General features: G+C 36.0%; 1 protein-coding gene across 5 annotated transcripts in view; it reads left to right on the forward strand.

Annotated features, from left to right (window-relative positions):
- Positions 1 to 23,049, forward strand: part of ova (ovaries absent) — a 144,113-nt gene that overhangs the window by 88,295 nt on the left and 32,769 nt on the right. For all 5 annotated transcript variants that reach the window (XR_011334199.1, XR_011334197.1, XR_011334200.1 and 2 more), the window contains one exon: positions 5,592 to 7,246. Coding sequence is in view for 1 of the 5 variants with exons in the window: in XM_069836657.1 (XP_069692758.1) it covers positions 5,592 to 7,246 (1,655 nt within the window). In the remaining 4 variants the exon portion in view is untranslated. The remainder of the gene's footprint in view (positions 1 to 5,591; positions 7,247 to 23,049) is intronic.

Raw genomic sequence — 23,049 nt, forward strand, 5'->3', positions numbered from 1 at the left:
TCAAATCACGCTCATAGGAATCAGATGTGAAATGTTTGGAACAAATACGCGCAGTTTCAAGATTAAATTCATCTTTTCGATAACACTTAATCTCCCAAACCTTTCGGAGCTTTGGATCAGAGGGAAACGTATGATAAATAACACTCGAGCCTTTAGTTTTCCTGCTATAATTCTGGCACTCGCTCACCGCACAATTTGGCATTTTGCATGTTATAATAGTAACAATACAGGCCTATTATAAACAGCACACTAGCAAGGTCTATACAAAATCACAAACACATCCCGCGTTTTCTAAATTCCAGTAACTATTAATAAAGGCAGCGCAAGCCAAGGGGTTGACAGTGGAGTGTGTCCCCATGGTGACGTCACAGATTTACAGCGCCTTCACTTTCTCTTTAAAGGCTATTATGAAGAGACCTGTGAGAGCGACCGACCGTCCACGGACCTTGATGTGGGACTATATCCAATGCGCATGAAAAGTCCATAATCACTGCATCTACTTGGCTATTTGAATCTATTCCGTCTGCTAAATCCTGACATACAGTTAATAATTGACTCTCACATGAGTAGCCCCCCCCCCCCCGAAATCCATGCTGACAGTTATGTAACCAATTTTATCATTCCAACGCTGCCTTAGATAAGCTGAAATCAAGTGTTCCATCTGTTTGCAAACCACAGAGGTGAGGCTGACCGGTCTGTAATTTTTTGTATCTGAGCAAGACCCTGACTTGTAAATTGGCACCACTATTGCATCTTTCCAATCTCGCGGGACAGTACCATTGTTAATTGATATTTCAAATATACGCACTAGATAGGGAATCATGGCTTCCCCTCCCAATTTTAACATGTCTCCGGCGATACCATCAGGTCCTACTGATTTATGAGTTTTCAATTTAGAGATCATTCTCCTTAAGTCCCCAGGTGTGATAGAAAACTGGCCTGTATTTTCCACAGAAGCTTAATTTGGTATTATTGTCCTCATCCCAAAACAGTGGCATAATAGGAATTTAGTTTTTCTGCTTTTTCGCTGTCCTGTACGATAAATTGATTGTGGTCATTTTTAGGGGGAGGCTCGAATAGTTTTCCTTGCGTCATCTCTTCACATATTTATAAAATTTCCCCCACCCCCATATATATAAAAAAGGCCTGTGGTAGGGACTAATATTCGTCCACAAACCACCTGCAACAACTGACAACTGCCCTCATTCTGCGTGACATGGAGTTCACAAGGTTATCGAATAGGTCTACATCCTCCCACGCATCTATTACTCTGTCCCGCAATTCATCTTCTGTTCGTATGGTGGTTCTGCCCAATTAGAGTGTAGGATCCTTTTCAATCTAGACCACAAATTTTCAATCAGATTCATATCAGGTGAATTTGGAGGCCATTTGAGCAAGTCGACATCAGACCTACTCGTAAACCATCTTTGAATGCAATTGGCGGTGTGTACTGGATTGTTGTCCTGCAAGAACACGAGCGTTCCATCTGGATACCATTCTCAGGCAGAAGGAATCATAACATTTGCCAAAATATGTTCATATACTTCTGCCGTATACCTATATCGACCGTGGATGCATTCTAGAGCCCTGCCCCAGTGTATGACATCCACCCAACATGCTACACGAAGCATTTGTTGTATTGGTGGCCATCCATGCGATACATATGGGCAGAACCATAAGTGCTACTGGAGACAACTACCTCTTCAGAGAAAATTACATTTCTCCAGTCACAGTCCTGCTGGATAGTAGCATATGCTACATAACCCATTTTCAAATGCTCTTTCGTCGCAGTTCAACGAGACCTTATGCCAAGCTCTCTTAAACATCTCACAGTTAGTGGGGAGTCGGGAAAGTTGGATACTGTCTTCAATTGAAAGGCATTTCGAAAAGGGTGGTATTCAATTTCTCTGATTAAGATAGCGTACTCTTCCCTTGTAGATATGTGTGGTCGACCAGGAATTGGACAATTCGAAATTTCATTGTCTTCAAGAGATAATTTTGCCCACCTCGTAGCAGTTGTCAAAGGGATGCCAATCTCTCTTGCTGTGCTCAGTGCAGAGTAACCTACACGAACTAGAGCAATGAGTTGTTGATGCTGTTGCTGTCTGTCTGCTCTGAAGAGTGATGACGAGACGGACTGTGATGAATATAGGTAAACAAAAAATACAGAAAGCTAAACTCCAATATGAACTGAAGAATGGTAAACAGTATCACTTCAGTATTGACATTATTAAAGCAAATAGAACTAAATTCTATGTTTACAGTGGCAACATGTTTTAATGTTGGAAGTTAAACTTATTCCTAAAAGCTATAAATGTGATATAAATGCAGACGATTTTATTAACAGACAGGAGTGTTGCCCGGGAGAGGGGTTGTGCGATTTACTAAACATTCAATCAACTTCCAGGCAATGTCGCCACTTGGTACTTGTGCAATTGGTGTTTATAAAAACTTATGGTAAATTTGTAATGTAAAAAATGAAGACTAACGGAGATTCGAACCTACTACAACCAATGCTATCTGGTTTAGACTAATGCTTAAGCCACCTATGCTACAATGGTTCATACTTTAATCCAGCATATTATGGAGCTTTCTCATTCATCTTCGTTTTGATAAATTTTGTATCCCATTTCGATAGATTTAATATTTATAAATTTTTTTGCCATTTCATTCTTCAGAGGTCCTGATGCAGCTAGAATCAACCCTTCGTTTTATTTTATAGTATATTTTAGCACATTTACATGGTTTAATTGTGTCATCTTGTGAACGGGAGCTTCAAGGAGACAGGCATGCGCACTGTTCTATTTCTGGAACTTAAACATTTGTTGCCGGCCCATTCTTTTTTAACCTTATTGTTCAAAATTGTGATTGTACTTAATATAAATATATTTCATTTGTTTCAGAACTCTAACCTACAGTTCTTTGGTTTTTATAAATTGCATAGAATTAAAATATACAGGAATAGAGAAAGGATATGGAGCCTCTCTAGTAAAGAGGTTTATTAATCTAGGACTTTGTTTGACATTGTTTTGCACCATAGAGGATAATGTTTAGAGTAAGACACCATCATGATCTGTTTTTGTGACACCCAGTAGAGCTTGTGCTTGGATCTATGTTATCCCATTACGTATTTTAAGGTTTTTACCTACATTAAAGGATATATCAATATTCAATACTTTTGTTGTTAAAGTAAAGCTAATTTGTTATTGTTTATACAATAAATTATCTTCAAAACATACATTGAGATACATAATTTTTTATAGAAGTATAATATGTCTTACACACTTGCTTTTTTTTTTTTTTTAATGAATTCAGTAATTCTAAGTTAAGTATAAAAATTTAGTTATTGAAAATAATGCAGTATATGTGAAACATATTTTAGGCAGAAATAATTATCAAAATAAAGTTTTAAATTAATAAGAATTGTATTGTCTTGATACTGAAATAATGAAATGTACCTATGGGCTCTCACTTTTAGATTCAATGCACTGATTACATATGACACTCATGTAATCCTTGCACAGCATTTTGTGGCACTTCACACAAGAAAATGGAGTCTTTTTATCTTTGGATCTTGGGCAAACTTCACATTGTCCACGTGCTCTCTTCTTCCTGGATGGTTCTTCAGTGAGATCCATTTATGTTGGTTCTTTGCATAAACTGCAAAGAAAGTTCTTTCAAGAATACTCTTTACATTGCACTTCACTGTCACTTGTGGAATTATACCTGATATGTTTAGCATGGTATAAAATACTGTAAGAGGCCAGAAGTTAAGTTTCATCAATTGTAGAATCCCATTGCATTGTAGAGGGAAGCAGAACTACTCTTCCCTGCTTTGGTTTATAAGACACTAGTATATTATCAACATTTCCAGATTCACTGGAACAAGGTTCTCGAGGTTTTGTAGACACAAACTCAGCCGTAACTTCTCTCTTGTTCTTCCTCAGTGTTCCGACAAGAGTCATCTTTTTCTGTAGCAGATCTCTAGCCAAAGGCACACTGGTGAACCAATTGTTCATCGTTACATTTCTTCCCGCTTTTGAGATAGGAGAAATAAGCCTTGAAAACAATATCAGATGGGGAGTTGGAAACTTGAAACAGACCGACCCTCTGGTTGTTTTCCATGTTGAATATAAACCACATATGTGACCAAGACCAAATATTTTGATCCCGTATTTGGCAGACTTACTTTTCATGAACTCTTGGAAAGGACATTTTCCGCGAAAAGCTTCCAAATAATCTCGAGGAGGAAAAGATTTTTGAATGATGACAACAAAATCTTAAAACAATTCGCGTATAGGAGCAAGTCTGTCCGATTTTTCGGCATTCACTCCTTACATCAAGGTCGTCAAATCTAATACACTCCAGCAGAAACAGAAATCTGTGATGAGGCATTACACAATGGAAAAGTTCCATCCCTGTTCCATCTGTTTGCCACAAATCCTTCGTGTTGTTATGGGATGATTTATTGACCCCAGCAAGAAACAGTAGAGCTTTTATTTGTGTCACTTGCATCACGTTCACAATTATAATTCCCACGGACCAATGCGATTTTTTTGTTGGTATATGTCACAATTGTATTTAGCATGTCTTCAGAAAATAATAGTGTCCAAGCTTCTACAGCCGTTATTGCACTTTGAGCCACTTGTTTTACACCTGGAAGATGAGTGACTATGTTAAGGCAACACGTTCTAGCACATACAGCTGTTTTGTCTTTTCCAATATTATGTCCGACAAAGTAGTCACATTTCATCACTGTAACTTCTGCTCTTTCTCCTGAATAGCTGTCTACATTTTCTGTAACTTCAACTTGAGTTCCATTAAGTTGCACTGTATTTACTGTATCCTCTTCTATTTCTTCTTCACTACATCCACCAACTAATTCTTCATCCCGAATTGAATCAAATATCTCCAGAATACATTCTCGTTCTCTGACATTCATTGTCACAGGAAAAACTATTATAAATTTTAATGTAGATAACAAGAAGCCTATAAATATGGGTTACCGGTACATGAGGACTCACACAGGGTTAAATGTGACCTCATACACAAGAAACAAGTGTAACTGTTGACTCGTACACAATAGGAAGCATACTAAAAATCTGTATTGTTGGTAATATATTGACAGGAAGGTAGAAGAGTGGCTAACTCAGTGGTACTAACCTAAAAAGTATAATAACGAAATATTTCTACTTGGGAGTTCTCCAGGGTTAATGTTCAGAAGTTTTTCTTCATCTTTAAAGGGTAATTTTCTAGCCTCTCTCGGTTTTGATTGAGCATTATTTTCCTAAATAATATATCACTGCTATTGAAACATGCTGTAAATTACAATGTCTTGTCAAATGAAGTGCATAGGTTAACAGTCATCTACTTTGCATACCATTATTCATAAGCATATATTGTACTTAAGTGTATGTATATTCCCATTCAAATCATGAAAACACAAAATAACGGAGAAATGTCTTTCCAGGTTAACAGCCATCGATCTTGCATACCATTTATTCATACATAGATAATGAGTGCAGTGATGTTCCAGGGGAAATTTGATGTGAGTAAAGTGAAACGATTTATATTTATTTTTCTTTTTGCAGGCTTGAATTCAAAAAGTCGAGACTTGTTGTCCAGATGTCGTAAATGTTCGGTAGCTCTTAACCGACTTACAGAAGATGAAATACGTCACTATACCATGCGGGCACCATCACCAGAAAGTGAAGGATCGTTTCCTCTACCAACATTGCTCCCCAATACAATGTATTCATACAACATGTCTGCAGCTAACCCTCAGCCAATAGCTCTATCACCACAATCAACAATTCCACTTATTGACTTGTGTTCTACAGATGAAGAGGATGAAGATGATATGGAGGACGTGGTTCCAGAGCCCATAGTCTTGGAGGAAGACCAAGTTATTCAAACAGGAACTGTGTACTGTGATAAAAGTGGTAATCCAACAAGTGTTACATTTTATCCCGTATTGCACCCATCCTATGATGCTTTCACTCGAGTGGGGACAGATCAGTCATGTGTGGAAGGTGGTAGATTTGTGATGTCCTATTCCAGTGATCATTCATTCAGGTATTCATCTATTCCACGTGACTGGCCAACAAAAGTCATCTTCAAGTCTCCACCTTCGCCATCACCTGCCCCTACTCTTGATGGTGAGGAGGACATTACCTATTCCTCGACTTTGAATTGTAATTTTACAGACATTTCACAAAATAAGTTGACTCATAGAAAAGAAAGGGGACAGTCAAAGATGTCATCTGAATCTGAAGAAATGAATGGATCTGAAGGTGAGGAATTGTCTTTGATGCAGTACAGTGAAGCAGATCCCAAGTTATACAAAGCTTACGTATCTCTGAGTAATAGTAGAATACAGCCAGCTTCCAAGACTCCGTTAGTGCCATCTTCTACTGCCACTTCTTTAAACTGTAATGCAGAATCTGTTGCAAAGGCATGTGATACAAAACTTCATACAAACTTCTGTTGTTCTCAAAGGAAGGAGACCGGAGGTTCTTCCACCGAGTTTGCTACATCTCCTTCTGAGTGTGACGTAGAGAACACAAGTGATAATCCAAAGTCGCGACACAGAAGTGAACAAAATCAAACGAATGTCAGTGTAGACGAACTGCATCAGCAACAGAGCCAGACAGATTTGTTGAGTGTGGAGGAGAACATACCTGTAGTTGACAACCCTGTCCCTCATCAATCAAAGTCGTTTTATGTGGATTCTTTCATGTCTGATCAACAGTCAATGCCATCGGTAGCTCAATCGAATGAACATTTACAAAGGAAACCATTAAGCAACGCATTTTCAGCATCGAATTTGCAATGTGGCAGTAATGGGAGTGACTGTGAAATGAATAGCAACATAATTGACTCTCCGACAATATTTGAATCAAAATTACCAGGGTCTCTACGGAAAGAGATAATTTGTGATTCAAAATTGCAGGGGTCCCTACGGAAAGAGAGACACCGTTCAAAGACTCTTGCAGTTACTTTGCCTTCCTCAGAACCCAGCTGTACACATGAGGAGAGTTTGTCTACATATCCTCCACATTATGTTGACTTTCGGCATGAACGAAAGTCACTTAGTTGTAGGAGAGAAAAAACGAGGTTTGCTACAAAAAGGGCTTCCAAGGAACCTCTTGTGTTGGAAGATGTTGGTGCAGTTAATTCAGACAGTAAAAGGCCCCGTCTCCAGCTGTATAGTCAAGACGGACTGCCATTGAATCCTTCACCTGAAGTAAGTACAATAAACTATTGCTGCCTGTTTCTCTCTTTTTTGCATGCTGTTAAAAGAGTTCTGAAATTCATAAATGTTTTCCATCTGTATCTTGAGTTCAGTTTCAGCAAGTGGCTAGTCATTTTATAAGGTAAAGCATAATGCGAGACCAAGTGATGGCAATTAGTGGCACAAGTCGCAGTATTCATACTGTTGAAAAAAGCGTAGATGGTTTACAGGATGCTTCATACATTGATGTAGGTGGGACGTCATTAAAACATGAGAAGACAACAGAGTCCCTCCAAAGATGTTTGGCCAAATGTAGGTCACCGCTGTCCATCTGGTGACTACAGAAAGATGAATGCAGGGAACTTAATGAAGTGATGAATAGAAGAGGCAGAGTATTGTCCAAGGTCTGCCATGTGACTTGAGTGGTATGCGAGACAGCTGTCAGGTTAAAGAAGCTGTATTTAAGCGAGGAAGAATTGTAACCATCTCTCTGAAGGACATTGGTAGGCATAGCAGTTCCACAGATACATTTGTGAAATATAGAAAAACGAAAACCATTTTGGGGTTATTTAGAGTATAGACTGCACAAAGTTTAAATTTAATACTTTTGAAAATAGAGAAGTGAAGGAATCTATGAATGACTATTTGGATGCAGAACTTAAATCGCCACCTTGTCCTTTACTGAAGATGAAACAAAGCACTGAACAGTTCAGTGGAAATATATTTGCATCATGTCATTTTCAAAATGTTGCATATCAATCAGATACACATACAAAATCTAATATTGACAAATACAAGAAATTAGATTTTTCTCGTTCTGTAGTTAAAATCAGAGTTAAGAAACCAGAACAGGATATACAGTTTGTGTGTAGAGAGAAAGGAAACCCTGCAAATTTCATTGATAGAGGCTTTGCTATTCATAACAGCAAAAGAAAACTTCTGCACATAAAAAAAAAAATATGTTAAGGTTGGAATTAGGTTGCTCAAAAATCAAGTCAACTAATTTGGACATGTTTTTCACTTGTATGCTCCAAAAAAGTAATGGACCACCTCCTTTGAAAATTGCGAAACATGAAAATAAACTGAACACAAAATCTTTCATTCTTCATCTACGTCCATATCATTGTGATAACTGCATATAATATCATGGACGATGTTACTGTTAGCCCTCTGTTGCAAACTGTAATGGTCTGTAATGAAATCTTGAAATTTCTATACAGAGTGTCCCAGAAGGCAAGGCCAATATTCTGGGAGATCATAGTAGCAATCATTTTGAGCAACAATGTCCATATGAACATGTGGTCTATACCAAATGCATGTCGAGATAAAACTGAATGTAAAGCTTTATCTATAAACTAGGTACATTCCACCCATGAGTCATTCCACTTCAAATCGCACAGCAATAAAACACGACCTTCTCGGAAATGGTCGAATTTTTTTTCATGAATTCCAGACATCAAATAAGGAGACCCGTATTTTTTTATTTTCACAATTATTAATTATTTGTGTAGTTATGAATATTTGAAGTTACGCAAATTATGCGCGCACTGTTACATAAACTCGCTTGGAACTTTGTGTCTACATATAATTGAGATTTGCGGTTTGGCACATTTGAAAGACGAAATACAACACTTTTTATTACTTTAGGCCTATCACAAATAAATTAAAAATTTGGCCTATTTTTTTAATCATTTTTTTCAAAGCAAAATTACTATATTAAATAGCCAAGTTAAAAATCTGGAAAAATATAGACTTGTTCGCTGATGTATTATCTATAAACTACTGCATTTATAAATATGGGATCGGCACCCATATATTTGTAACAATTTATTTTCCAGAGGCATGCACGCGCTTGCGATGCCCAGCTAATGAACTGCTTGCAGCCATAGGCTAGAAGGCTGCCCGTGGAAATTTCCCGATGCATCTGATGTCACCATACTAATCATCAAATGATTAATACCTTAAGGAACAGTAAATATCTTATCTAAAATTATTTTATTATTGTCAGCTCAGGGGGAAGCCCTTCACAGTTTATACTGCAATATAGCCAATGTTTGATGTTAGCAAGACTGGGTAAGGCAGTAAACTTTATGGCAGTAAACAGATGGCATGAGAGAAAAATAATCAGTTTGGGTTTGAATTTCGCGCAGTGACGTGACTTCTATACAACATGAGTGATGGTAAAGATCGCGTAATATATAACAAGTGTTTAAATCCATTTACCTTCCTAATCACGCTTTTAAAAAGAAAAGTACACTAAGACGCATAAGTCGCGACTTATTGATAAAGCTCAATTTAAAGGAGTCTTTGAGTGTGCAAATATGTGATTTGTTCCGTAAAAATCAATCAATTTCCACATAGGTCAGGTGAAATTATATGTGAAGCCGGTAGTTCTTGTGATATTAATAAACATAAATCAAATGAAAGTGCGGACAGAGGGATACAGTGCTAGAAATCAGTAATATTGAGGAATTAAACAAGAGTTTGATGTCAATAGAATCCCCTATCAAGAAATGAAAGATACAACAAAACGATACCCCCGTGAAAATTTCAAAAGTAAAAGGCTCCCTAGCATGTTAAGTTTTTCATGTAGAAGATGCATCATCATCCATTCAAAAGTCAGCCATATTTTATTTCTGACGGAATGCAAAGAAAGTACAACCTGAAAATTACATAGTTATTGCAGAATTTTCTGAAAATTATTCATTTGTAATACAAGATTCAATACAAGGTGTGCATTGGAACATATGCCAAGCCACAATACAGTACAATTTTAATTTTACTTCCTACTTTATTTTATTTTATGTTCTCTTATAGGCCTATTAATATTATATCTGAACTGTGACCGAACACGAGCGCTGCTCTTTCGGTCTCAAATTTTGTTAATACTACTGTATCTCCTTTTTTATATTGATTGTATTATTTTATTTCTATTTCTCTTATTTGTAATTATATTCTTTATTCTGTATATTTAAATAAATAAATAAATAAATCCTTTCGTAGTATATTTCAAAGGAGATACAGAAATTCGTTACAAAAGTAATGTCATCTAAGAAACCATGAAACATGACACCGATCCCTTTCACTTTTTTCAATCCGAAGCAATAAATTTCTTAAAGCAAGAATTCAACGATATGAAAAAAATCATCTACTTTTCCAATGGATCAAGTTCACAATACAAAAAAAAAAAAAAAAAAAAAAAAATTTAAAAATAATTGCTTACATGAAGACGATTATGGAATTAGTGCTGAATGACACTTCTTTGCAATGTCGCATGGTAAAGGTCCATGTGTTGGCATTGGAGATACTGTTAAAAGACTTGCCACGAGAGTTAGCCTATACAAGATCCTATAACAACACAAAAAAAAAACTGTTTGATTAGTCACAAAAAACATTTCTAACGTGTCATTTATATTTTGTCCATTCAATAAGCACAAAAACCACACTGAAAATTTGCAGGCCAGATACCAACATCTAAAACCAATAACTGGTACATTAAAATTATATTCTTTCATTCCGTTGTCAAAAACTGAAGATTTAGTAAAACAATTTTCTTTCAAGAAAAAAGGTAGGCGAATGAAAATTTAAAATGTGAATGAAAAGAAACATTTGAAAAGCATAATATACAATTACTTGAAGATATCATAATAAGTAAATTAGCAGTGTTTCCTCGAGTAACTTGATCCGTCATACTGGGTGTAATCGTGCAACGTTCAGTCAATTATCCAGCGCCGATAAACCTCTTAGCGTGCTTTAACGCTTCCCGTCCACTGCTGCTGCGCCAACCGCTACACATTCTGTCATAAGTAATTAAATTTCCATTAAACTATTGGAGATCCCATTCTGATTTTTTCTGGAATTATTAAGAATACTTCATTGCACCTAGTAGGCATTTTTTTAGATTTTTAATAGGGCTATTTCACATTAATGTATATGTTTTAAAAATTGAATTATAAAAAAATATTTGAAATAATTATATTAAAATTAGTTAGTAAATATTTAATAAAAGACAGTACTTTAAGCTTTTAAATGCATTTTTTCAAAAAAATTTTAACATCAATATCGTCAGAAATATGACGCTTTAAATGTTGCATTGTGCGACATTTTTAACGAATTTTAACATGTAATATTTTAAAAACATGTGGACTTAGGGGGAAATAAAAATTCACTTGTTGGTTTATGAGACCCATAGAGTTGGTAAAAAAAATATAAACGCAATCAGAAATATGAAGGTCAAAATTTGTATAATTTTGTGCGATTTGACGTGGAATGACTCCCATAGATGGCCATGCATTGCATGGTTGTTGCCAGTTGACTGCTGGCTGTGTTAGTGCTATTTATTGTGATAGTGATAATGTAGACGTGGTTTTGGAGAAGCCACATATCTAACTGATCGTAGTTCCACTGCTACTGTAGAAGAGTACTCCTAGATCCTTTCCTGGTCGTAGAGTGTTTGCCATAGTTTTCAGAGTATGCTTCCCAATACTTGTGTGTCATCTGATCGAGGACATCAGTGCAATCTGGAGGAAGAAGAGAGCATTATTGCTGTGATCCAGCATAGTCCTTCTAATGTACAGTAGAACCTCTATTAGCCATGGTAGTGAAGAGGGTGAACTGAATGGTTAATCAAAAAAATTGGGTAATTCGTACCATGAAAAAATGTCATAAATTAAGAGCATAGGTACTTCCAGTTCTGTAATTTGAAACTCCTGCTGTACTGCAATCACTAGCGTCTATATGCCGGTTATAACACTTATAACTAATAAACATAATGAAGTAGGGTAAACCATATAGCTATTGGCTATTTAAGGAATTTTTGTCTTTGAACACGAATAAAGTGCAGAAATAAAATTATAATTTTCACTTTATTTATTGTATTTATTTAATTGAAATATACTCTTTCATATACCATACTACTTGGTGAACACAAGGTTATATTTATTTATGTTTTTTATGTTTTAAAAATATATTGTAAATAACATAGTTATTGGCCAGTAGTTGGGACAGTCATTGGCCATGTAAGAAAATAATCAGAAAACACAATTAAACCAAGAAGTTACAATTGAATTACATTTTAAATGTAGAATCGACATGCGCGGAACCCATTAACCAATATGTCCGTCTTAATGCCAGTATCCAATATTTCTTTCCCAACTATACTGACAAGTTCTTCATAATCAATCTTTCTTTCAATTCCTTTTTCTGTTATTTTTTCTTGTTCAGCTTTTGATGAGCCTAAGTATTTTGTGTAATCAGTTGCATTTGAATCTGCACACGTGGAACGCATTAACCAATGTCTCCATCTTAATGCCAGTATCTAATACTGTACTTCTTCCCCAACTATACTGACAAATTCTTCATAGTCTTTTTTTCAACTCCTGTTTCTGTTAGTTTTTCTTGTTCAACTTTTGATGAGCCCAAGTATTTTTTGTAATCAATCTTATTTGGATCTGCACGCGTGGAACCCATTAACCAATATGTCTGTCTTAATGGCAGCATCTAATACTTCTTTCCAAACTATACTGACAAATTCTTCATAATCTTCTTTCAATTCCTGTTTCTGTTAGTTTTTCTTGTTCAACTTTTGATGAGTCCAAGTATTTTTTGTAATCAATCACATTTTGATCTTCACACGTGGAACCCATTAACCAATATGTCCGTCTTAATGCCAGTATCTAATACTTCTTTCAAAACTGGTGCAAAATTTACTTCAGTGATTAATTCCCCAGTGTGTTTTGCTTTATCACTGCCTGACAGCTTTCTTCCAGCGAACTTTAAGAGGATGGAAGAGATCCACATTGGCTGGCTATAAAACTTGTAGAGGCAGATTAGCTCAATTTTCATTTCGGAATATAGGTGATATAATTGAAAGGTTAGGTGAATTTTGTGGCTATCTACAAGTAACATTCCAGGAAACTTGATGCCATGTTCCAAAAGACACTGATGGAAAACATTTGAAATATATTTTAAAAAGAACTTTGGCAATGATCCACCCATTATTGCTTCTTCCAATACCCCATTCTTCTCACACTGATAACGTAATTTTCTTAGAGATTCTCTGGTACAGTTACATGTAAGGCCATTTGCAGAGAATGTTTTCTATAGCAAACAATTTTGTCACCTTGATTTGCAAGCGCTTTTCTTGTGATAAGACAGAATTGAATATTGTCTCATCACAGTTAAAAATTCTGCTTGGATCAGATAAGACCTCCTGCTCGTTATCCTGCAATATTTCACTAAACCATCTCCTTATGTCCTTCTCACTGACAGAAGAGCTGGCTGATATACCTGATTCACATTTCCTTTTAACAGACATGGGATGACATGTAAAGAAGCCTGAAAAATTAAAACCGAATAAATTTTCGTTTTTATTTAGAAAACTGTTTTTGTCTCAATTATGTGCAATGTAAAATAGGCCTTCATACTTTTACCTAATTATCTGATCTTCAAATCTCAATTCTTCCTTGGAAAAAGTTTTAAACATAATTCCAATATCTATCTGAAATTATACCCAGGATTTTCTTTAAATTGAAGTCGCCCTCGGTAGCGTAGTTGGTATAGCACTGGCCTTCTATGCTCGAAGTTGGGGGTTCGATCCCAGCCAAGGTCGATGGCATTTAAGTGTGTTTAAATGCGACAGGCTCATGTCAGTAGATTTACTGGCATGTAAAAGAACTCCTGCGGGACAAAATTCCAGCACACCGGCGACGCTGATATAACCTCTGTAGTTGCGAGCATCTTTAAATAAACTGTAATCTTTTTCTTTCTTTTTTAAATTGAAACTGGAGAGTAGTTCAAGGAATACCGTACAACTTCGCCACAACACGATTTTCTTCATTACCTGTCATATGGTTTTTTTATGTTCCTTAGGAATTTTGAACAATATTTTCTGCACCTGCATTAAATTCGTATCATAATTGGTCATTGCATATTACAATGATAGGCCACGTAGCCAATCACTGAAAGTATATACATTTCATAACACAGTGACTGGCCACATCATTTTCATGCATGATGCCATTCTGTTTTAAGAGAATAATAAGTAAAATAACATTTACTATCATTGATGAACATGCTTCTATATAATACAAGTGCTTGTGACATCTTTTAATGACGAAAAATTTATTTTAAGGAAAGGCTGTTCCTTAACAAAATCCTAAGACATGCCTTGGAATTCAAGAAAATCTGCACACCAAGATATACAATTCATCATTGCTACTAGTGCCAGAAGAAAAATGAAATGTAACCACAAATAAGGATAACAAATTCTGCTACAGAGCATAAAAAGCAAGAAATTCGTTTACAAATAAGCGGAAAATTGACAAATTAATTTCAGTTGGCCAATCACTATAAGGTGGCCAATAACTGTAGGGTTTAACCTACAGTAATATGTAGCACTTTATACTTGTTTTTTTTTTTTTTTTTTTTTTATTAAATCGCGCACACTTCTATTCTGATGCGAGATGAGCCGTATTTTATTATTTCAATTATGTGTACTTTTTTCGATACTTAGGGCCAATTTCACCAAACATATTTAACTTTAATTGTTACTTAATGTATCCTTAATTATACTTAAAGGACAGTATCGTACTTTAAACTCTCATTAAACTACATTTAAGTTAATTGGTCAATGTTTGGTCATTTAAATAATTAATCCTGCATTAACAACAATAATTTTCATCGTAACGAGGAGAATGATGGATTTCATATTTGAAAATGATTTCTTACCAAGTTGGGTGAGGATAATTTCCGAAAGAGAAGATTATTTTATTACAACGGACGAAAAAGATCTGTAAATGCAGTTTAGGCTAAGCAAAACATAAACGTTGTATATTTTGAATAGCACAGAAGGTGATTTATAATTTCCAACTGATAGTTAAGTACAGGGTGAATCAAAGCCTGGAACCATATAAATATTCTCCATATGCTTGATTTTCGATTACTCCATTATTTGTAAGACCAAATGCTCTACCATACCAGTGATACATTCGATTCTAGCCCTCAACTATCTCAAAAGCCGCCATATTGGATGCAACTTTGAAATTTTAAATGGAAAGAGGGTCATGTAGGTACTCAAAATCATGTGAAATTTTCTGAAAAAATCAATGGTGCAATCCGTTTTGAGATATCTCTAATCGTTTTTCAATTATTTAAAGATAACTGTCATAATGACACAGACATTAGTTACTGCATCTACAGATATTTTGTAACATGGTACAGTACTAAGGAGGCTTTGGAAAACGTATTTTTATGCAATTCTGGTAGTTAACTTTTTCTGCTTCACTGTTTGGTTAACCTGTGACAGTTTCAATGCATTGTCGTGATTATATGAAGCTTTCCTATAACAAATTTCTTGATTTTCGTGATGAAATTATCGAAAAAGGAAAGAATTGATATCATTCTTCATTCTGGTAGGTTAAGCCACAGAAATGTTGCACCAGACTGGACGAACAGTTCCATGGACATTGGATTGGTCAGCATGGACCAGTAGGATAGCCAGCCAGGCCTCCAGATTTAACACCCCTTGATTTTTTCTTTTGGGGTTACATAAAGTTAAAACGTACAGAGTCGAATCACTGCAGCCAATAAGGCCTATTTTGCATTAAGCGCAATATTGAAATCTAACTGTGTGCACAAGGAAACAAAACTTAAAATATATAAAACAATTATTAGAAGTATTCTCTGTTATGCAAGCGAAACTTGGACATTATCTAAGGAGACAGAAGCTAAACTAGGTGTATTTGAACGCAAAATACTCAGAAGAATTTTTGGACCGGTGCAAGAAAATATGCAGTGGAGAATACGTTATAATAACGAGCTATATAAATTATATAAAAGTTTTGCTGTTGTTACTTTCATTAAATTAAGGAGGCTTGAATGGGCCGGACATGTCTATCGGATGGAAGGGAACAGAATACCAAAGAAGATCTTAGAAGGGAAAATACATGGTAAAAGACCAATTGGAAGACCCAAAAATAGATGGATAGATGCGGTAACGATCGATTCTCAGGACTATCTCAGAACAACTACCTGGAGGAGATTAGCACAGGACAGGGACAGTTGGAGGAAGAAAATTGAGGAGGCTAAGGATCGACTTTGGGCTGTAGCACAGTTTCTTGGTTCTCCTCTTATCTCAGCGAACGTCAGCAGTGTGTTTGCATTGGAAGTCGAACTTCCTCATGGCGTATCGTTGATTCTGGAGTCCCACAGGGATCTGTTCTATCACTACTACTATTCACTATTTACGTAAATGACATCCCCTGGACTCTACAGCGCTGTCAGCATCACCTATACGCAAATGATTTACAAATCTATATATATTCATACAACCCCTGACTCATTCAATGACGCAATACACAATCTTAACGAGGACCTTGAATCTATATCTGCATGGGCCAGAAGGTTTGGTTTGACTCACAATGCAAGAAAATCACAAGCAATCCTAGTGGGACATCAACGTCTATTATGCAACATTACTCCTGCTCTTCCAGTCAAGTTAAACAACACAATAATCCCTTTTTCTTCCTGTGTTAAAAACCTTGGAGTTTACTTTGTTACACATTTAAACTGGAATAACCAAGTAACCCATATTACCAAAAAAATGCTTTCCATACTACATTCCTTAAACAGCATTCGAAAATTCCTCCTGCTATCACTCAAGAAAATGCTAGTGGAAACACTAGTAATGCCCCACATCGATTATTGTGATATTCTATTGACTGACCTCAATGTCAACCAATCGCAAAAATTATGTGTCCATAATTCTTGTGTTCACTTCGTCTGCGATGTCCGTCGCACTGACCACATTAACCCCTCCTTCCAAACTCTAAACTGGCTATGGCTTAACGAATGTAGAAATTTTCATTCTCTTGTTCTCCTTTTCCAAGTCCTTCACACCTCTACACCTACCTACCTTGCCTCCCGTTTCAGTTATCTGTCATCATATCATAATCTCTTCACACGCACGCAAAATAGCCGCATACTAGCCATACCAACACATAAGACATCATTGTATTCATCATCATACACAATCTCGCTCTCGCTCTTGTGGAATACCCTACCCAGTGACATCAGAGACTGTCGGAATTTAGTAGCGTTCAAAAGCAAACTTATTCAGCATTTTCTTACTGCATAGAGTAGGTTTAATTTTTACTTAATTAATAAAAAAAATGTTTCTCTCTTCTTAACTTTTACAATAAACTGTCTAGCTTTTATTAATCAGTTAATCTTTTAGTACTTTGATTTTTATTGTATTTGTAAATTTAATATTAAATTTAAATATAATTGTAATTGTATTCTTAATATTGTAGTTGTAATCCCCTGGTAGAGGGGAAGAGAAGGCCTGATGGCCTTATCTCTACCAGGTTAAATAAATAAATAGAGAGCTTGGTATATGAGGAGAAAATTGAGAATGTGGAGAGAACATTTTGTAGCATTTCCAGGGTGACTTTAGCACAGGCTTCAATGATATGGTTCTTTAAATGTTCATAATATTATTTAAATTACACATTTATTGAAAAAAAAAAACATTTAATCAATCTTTGGTTGCCTAAAATACGGAAACTAAAGTAATATGAATAACAAATTTATTGTATAAGCTTAATATTACATTTAAAGGCATTGGAATGCAAATGCATGAAGGCTTTCAATTTTACTTCTTGCATGATCTTATATCTACTTTCATATTATCCAATTTTGTCTTCAGTAATGCTGAAGACACTGGGATGAGGTTTTTTTACATTGAAATCTATTTCTACTTATCTCCAACCTTACGTCTTGTCTTCTAAATTCTGCCCACTTTTTTATGATTTTAATATGTTCTGAGTTTACCTCTGTTTATGATGATATTTTATAGTCTTATTATAACAAATGAACTCACTATAAAAGTCACCCCTTACATTAACAATGCACTGGCCATATTACTATTTTACTATGATTCTGAAGGCCATGGTGATTTAATTGGAATTAAATAAATGGACTCTATTTTAAATGCGCATCAGTTTGGTGAAATGGAAACGAATTAAATATGATTTAACTTACGTATTTAAATTGAATAACAATTAGTTGAGAATGGTGACTTGCTTGGAGACTCTCATTCAATCTTGAAGAGATGGAAAAACTATTTTGGACAACTACTAAATGCGCATAGGCCAAATAGAAATTATCGGGACGATATTCAAATACAAACTGCTGAGCCATTTATACCCGAATCCACACTTTCTGAAGTCGAAATTGTGATAGAATATCTGAAAAATTACAAGTCTCCAGGTATCGATCAAATTCCAGCAGAATTAATACAAGAGGGTGGAAACGCATTATCTAATGAAATTTTTAAATTTATACTATTTGGAAAAGGAAATAGTACTATCCAGTGGAAAGAGTCTAGAATTGTGCCTATCTTTAAGAAGGGGGCAAAGACAACTTTCGAGGAATATTACTTTTATTGACATCATACAAAATATTCTCCAATATTCTTTTGAGAAGATTAACTCCTTATGTAGATGAGATTATTAGGCATCATCAATATGATTTTACACTTACTAGATCAACTATTGATCAGATTTTTTGTATCTGACAGATATTGGAGAAAAAATGGGAGTATAACAGCACAGTACATCAGTTATTCATGGATTTCAAAAAAAGGCATATGACTCTGTTAAGAGAGATGATTTATATAATATTCTTATTGAATATGGTATTCCCAAGAAACTAGTTCGATTAATCAAAATATATCTCAGTGAAACTGAGAACAGAATCCTTATAGGCCAGTTTCTGCCTGATGCTTTTCTAATTAACTGTGGGTTAAAGCAAGGAGATGCACTATCACCTTTATTTTTTAACTTTGCTCTAGAATATGCCAGTAGAAAAGTCCAGGAAAAAAGAGAGGGTTTGAAATTGAATGGATTACATCAGCTGCTTGTTTATGCGGATGACATGAATATGTTAGGAAAAATTTCATAATCGGTTAGGTAAAACACGGGAATTTTACTTGAAGCACGTAAAGAGATAGGTTGGAAGTAAACCTTCAATGCAAAGTATATGATTATGTCTCGTGACCAGAACATAATACGAATCGGATATATAAAAATTGGAGATTTATCCTTTCAAAAGGAGGAAAAATTGAAGTACTTTGGAGCAACAGTAACAAATATAAATGACACTCAAGAGGAAATTAAATGCAGATTAAAAATGGGAAATGCGTGTTATTATTCAGTTGAGAAGATTTTACCATCCAGCCTGCTGTCGAAAAATCTTAAAGTTAGAACTTATAAAACAGTTATATTACTGGTTGTTCTGTATGTTTGTGAAGGACTCCCACTTTGAGAGAGGAACAGAGGTTAAGGGTATTCGAAAATAAGGTGCTTAGAAAAGTATTTGGGGCTAAGAGGGATGAAGTTATAGGAGACTGGAGAAAGTTACACAATGCAGAACTGCACACATTGTATTTTTCACTTATAATGAACATAAAATTCAGACGTTTGAGATGTGCAGGTCATGTAGCATGTCTGGGTGAATTGATAAATGCATATAGAGTGTTAGTTGGAAGACCTGAGCAGAAAAGAAGGCCAAGGCCTAGATGGGAGGATAATATAAAAATGAATTTGAGGGAGGTGGGTTATGATGGTAGGGACCGGGTTAATCTTGCTCAGGATAGGGATCGATGGCAGGCTTATGTGAGAGCAACAATGAACCTCCAGGTTTCTTAAAAGTCATTTGTAAATAACTAACAATTAGTTAATTATGGATTAATAATATGTTGGGGAAATCGTCCCTTAGCATAACATGTTTTCTTTAGACACCCTGGAAGATAGTTTGCATAGAAGTTACACAGTAAGGTCGCTCAAACAGTTGGAAGGACTGAATGGTGGACGAGTCTGCAATTGCGTGCAATTTCTTTGAAGACAGATTAGTGACTATTTTACAAGTTGGGGGGAAAAACTCCCCTTCCGACAAGTAACTTTCTGTTGCAGCATTGCGACAACATTTTGGTAACAGTAAATGCTTGAAATGACCCTTTCTAGAAAAAACAAATCTTACGAACATAATGTACAGTACTTATATTTTTCTGCATCAAAAAAAGATAAAAGACCAAGAGAAAAACAGTTAGATTAATCCGGATTTCGCTTAATAGGGGGGTGACAGATAATTGGAGTTCTACTGTTTGTGTCAAATGTCTGCACATCTCAGTATTTTACGAACACATGTATGACAAAGACTGGATGAGGGAAGATTGTACCCATTTTGACTATAGCATGTGCAAATCTTCACAGATGGGACAGTGCCAAGCGTCTACAATTTTGTCACTTGTTACATATAATAATCTACTGATTCCAATAATACTAGTCTCTGATGAAGTTATATTCTCCCATAATGGAATCAGTCATACGTAAGAATCCCTAACACTAAAACTCACGTGGTATTATGGACACAAATTTTCAACTTCGTTTCATGATCAATGTTTGGTGTGGTATGATGGATGGCATGCTCATAGATCCCATTATTTTGGATGGACCGATGTAGTGGCGATTTTTGTGCTGTACGTTGCCAGGACTACTAGAGAATGTTTGTTTGGTTACATGGTGTGTTATGCACTTTTAGTATGACTGAGCCTCTTTGCATTATCGGCGCAAAATTTTCTAATCAGTGGATTGTTGCAATACCATTCCCTGGCCACCAAGATCTCCAGACCTCAACCCGTTGAATTTTTGTTTTTATGGTTAGATGAAGGCTGAAATGCACAGAATGAAAGTCAGTATACAAGACAAACTGCTCACTCACAATGGATGCTGTTGTTGACATCAATGAAAACCAAGATTATCTTTGATGAGCAAAGTATCTTCTCACATGGGTTGCAAAATGTATTGTGGTGGACTGTAGATTTTTTTTACATTCAAACAGCTCTATTTGAACAACTGTTCTATATAGGTCACATATTCATGTCACAATGACAAATACAATGTTCTCCCAGAACATCGACCTTTCCCCCTGGGACACTGTATTTCTCTAAGAATGGTATTTGAGTGTCATATAATTACTGTTAGGACGATAGTTGTGTTGAATATTTGGGGGAATTTATTAGAAAGAATGTATCAGATAATATCACATCATTGTTCTTTATAGGTTCATACATTTTCCTTGTCGAATTAGTCTACGGTAATTCATGACATAAACAAAATGAAACAATAGTATTTGTTCGGTATATCACTGTGAATATGTTAGTGCACTTATTATAAATAACATGTAGACTTTTATTCGACCTAACTTGATTTGTTTTTTAATTCGGTGCCATTACCATTCGGTGACGGTTTTATGTATGTGATATACATCTGAATACAGTTTCTAGTGCTTAAGTAAAAATTGTACAGGGTGCAGCGGAAACAGTGATCCATTTTACACATTTTATTTAAGCACTGTTCGAAAGAGCACTTCATACAATTGATCACACATGTCACTTTTTGTAAATTATGTCCTTCAGGTGTCCACCATTGTTGGCGATGCAATCTTCTGCATGAACATGCACGCGCTATAACCTTACGAAAATTGTCACCTGTTATGGCCTCGATTTCGGCGTGAATGTTGATTTTCAAGTCCTGAATAGTTGTTGGCCTGTTAGCAAACACTTTGGATTTCAGGAATCCCCACAGAAAATAATCACAAACCGATAAATTGGGTGAACAGGCTGGCCAGTTGACATCACCAAAGTGGAAAACAAGATGCGCTGGAAACATTCTGCGTAAGGCTGTCATGGACGATCTGGCTGTGTGAGCAGTTGCACCGTCCTGTTGGAACCACAACAACTGCATATGGATATTTTTACAGAGCATTTCCTGCATTACGAACTGTTGCAACATAACATATCAATCTGATGTTACAGTGACACTGTCACCTGCGTCATTCTATGGACCAAGAATACCCTGCATAGACAATCCACATCACACAGTAACTTTTGCGCTATGAAGTGGTCTTTCGTGAATCTGATTACGATTGGTAGCGCCCAGTACCTAAAGTTTTGCTTGTTCACATAGTCCAATTAGTGAGACTGGCCCTCGTCAGACATGAACTTGTTAAGAAAATCAGGTTGAGTGTTGATCATCTCCAGAAGCTGTATACAGAAAGTTTGACGTGCCTGCAGATCTCTGTGCAATAATTGTTGCACCACTTGGAGTTTGTAGGGATGGAACTTCATATCCAGATGCAACATCCGTCGCACACTTCTGTCCGAGATGTTAACGACTTGTGAATGCCGACGAACTGATCATGTTGGACTTTGCTCTAAAGCAGCTGTTACTCTTGCAATGTTGTCTGTGGTGGAAACCTTACATGGCCTACCAGGGGACTTCTTGTTTGCTGCAGATGCTGTTGCTCTGAACCATTGGACCCATCTCGTAATCGACTTCTGGGACGGAACTTTATCATTCCGACCAATGTCAAAATGTTTAGAAACAAACGCTGCGTTTGTATGATACTATCACCACTTTTGAAAAATGTTTCAATTACAAACGCACGATGCTTGTTTGACCAACGCTCCATACCGACTGGCAATGCTATGAACTGCACTACACACTGGTATCAACGTCAACTCTCTAGGAAGCTATGTTCAACAATGGCACACAATTTAAAAGGGATCATTGTTTCTACTGCACTCTGTATCCTGAGATGAAATAATTCTAACCAACACACATACACTCACTCACCCACAGAGAGCAACTGGAATAACACTAGAATTACGTACTAATATCGAATTCTATTATTTTAGGCCCAATATTCGGTACTTGTTTTCTTTCAGTAACTGTGCTACTAAAGAATTGCTTCGA

The sequence above is a fragment of the Periplaneta americana genome, chromosome 10, assembly GCF_040183065.1.
Source record: "Periplaneta americana isolate PAMFEO1 chromosome 10, P.americana_PAMFEO1_priV1, whole genome shotgun sequence".
Lineage (NCBI taxonomy): Eukaryota > Metazoa > Arthropoda > Insecta > Blattodea > Blattidae > Periplaneta > Periplaneta americana.